Consider the following 2,085-nt stretch of genomic DNA (forward strand, 5'->3'; position numbering starts at 1 on the left):
AAGGTGTATTAACAGAAACAACACATCTTTTAAATGTTTACCAAAACTGCACGTTTATTTCTGCTTAATAATGAGCTCATGTTATACTTATTTGTGAGGTTTACTTACTAAGTCGTTAGACTTATGCTGTTATTACCCTTTTAGGGAGCTTGTTACTAGGATACAGGAGTGGCGCGATTGCCACCGCAACTTTTATATTAAGATTCTTCATACAGTTCTCAGGTTTGCCTTTTATTATTGATTAGTTGCTCCATGTCTTTATTAGAGAAATATACTTGTACTGTAATGTTTATTGTTTTCTCAGATTTATTTCACCTTTATATGCATCAACTCTGATAAGGCTTAGAGGGGCGATTCCTCATTTAGACACCAGTTGGTTTAAATGGGGGTAATTGACCCTGCCAGATTGGCCAATGTCAGTTTTGGGGGCGTTACAAGTAGCTTCTTACACTGTTCTAGAGTAATGGATAGAGGAGGAATCTCTAAAAATTCTTGCACTTGATGATCGAGCAGAATGACTAGGAGAAGCAGCAATTATGGCTTTGTTGGTCTTATAACCAGGAGGATATCCATGCAACTTATAACACTTTTCAACTACATGTAGTCTCAATAGGCATAGCAATAGGAGAGAGCAACTTCTCTCTGCCTTTCCTCTTGGATGACCAATGAAAATACTTTGTTAATTCCAAGAAATGGATCAATTAAGAGAATCTGTCCTCTTATTTGAGAATAGGACTCATTCAATCCCATAAGAAATTGGAAAACATATTCCTTATGGTGAAAATATAGAAGGACTTTCAGACCACTACAACTGCATTATGGAATTGGACGAAAACTTGAAAGTTTATCCAAGAGACTTTTAAGTTGCGTGTAATAAGCACTTATAGAGTTTGCTCCTTGTGTAAGGACATATATGGCTTTCTGGAGTTGAAAAATCCTTGGACCATTGCTTTGAGAAAACCTTTCATGAAAATCCTTACACATCTTAGCCGCATTGTCAATGAAGATAATGCTATTTGCAATTTCTTTTGACACTAAATTAAGCAGCCAAGAAAGTAACATATTGTTGCATCGCACCCAACCATGCAGTGAAGGATCATTGGATGAAGGCTTCAGAATACTTCCATTGACAAATCCAAATTTGTTCTTGGCCACTAGTACCATCATCATGGATCGGCTCCAAGTGATGAAGTTATCACCATGGAGAGGATGTGATACGATTACAAATCCTGGATTGTCGCCATGATGAAGATAGAACGGAATTGATGAAGTATCAGATGGAGTGTTGTTCATCGAAGATTAAGCAGATTCAGGTGTAATTGTATAGAAACACATAATATGATAAATGAAGAAAATAAAGAAAGACACAAAGATTAAGGTGGATCGGCATATAGCCTACATTCACACACTAAAGCCTCAATAGGCTACATATTTCTTTGATTTATAATTTGAGTACACTGTTCTATTTATAGAGCTTTACATATGATTTGAAATATTTCAAATACAATCATATCCCTTAAATCAGGGTTAACAAATATTATCACAACCCCTTGATTTAGGGAATAGAAATCAATATTTATTACCAATGATTTATATCCTTAACATACACCCGCAAGATGAACGGTCCGTTAGCGATCGTTGATCTTGAACATCGAGTGGCTGGAGTTGATGGCGCTTGATTGAAAGATCGGCTCCTCTTGAACTTGAACTTCGGCAACTGTGGCCGGAATTTGAACATTAGTAACTTTTTGGCCAAAATCGGCTACTTTGACCGGAATTTTGACATCGGCAACTTTTGGCTGGAATTTTGACATCGGCAACTGTGGTCAGAATGAGCCAACTACGGGCCACAAGGGCCAAAACATCTGCCACTTTGGGCAATGGACCTCATAGATCGTTTTCTTCTCTGATACATGTTAAAATCAGAGAGAAACAATTAAAGGAGAAAAATGAAGTAAAGAAAATAAAAAATTGCAATCCAGGATCTAGCAATTGGCGTTAGCCTGTTTGCTCTGATACCATATAGAAACACATAATATGATAAATGAAGAAAATAGAGAAAGACACAAAGATTAAGGTGGATCG

General features: G+C 36.8%; 1 protein-coding gene across 1 annotated transcript; it reads right to left on the reverse strand.

Annotated features, from left to right (window-relative positions):
* Positions 1-816: 816 nt before the first annotated feature.
* Positions 817-1,293, reverse strand: LOC148583374 (uncharacterized). Its single transcript, XM_088511386.1, has one exon. It carries the CDS (start codon positions 1,291-1,293, stop codon positions 817-819), a length of 477 nt encoding a protein of 158 aa, XP_088367512.1.
* Between the last annotated feature and the right edge of the window lie 792 nt (positions 1,294-2,085).

The sequence above is a fragment of the Corylus avellana genome, chromosome 10 (genome assembly GCF_965113065.1).
Source record: "Corylus avellana chromosome 10, dhCorAvel1.hap1.2, whole genome shotgun sequence".
In the NCBI taxonomy this organism is placed as follows: domain Eukaryota; kingdom Viridiplantae; phylum Streptophyta; class Magnoliopsida; order Fagales; family Betulaceae; genus Corylus; species Corylus avellana.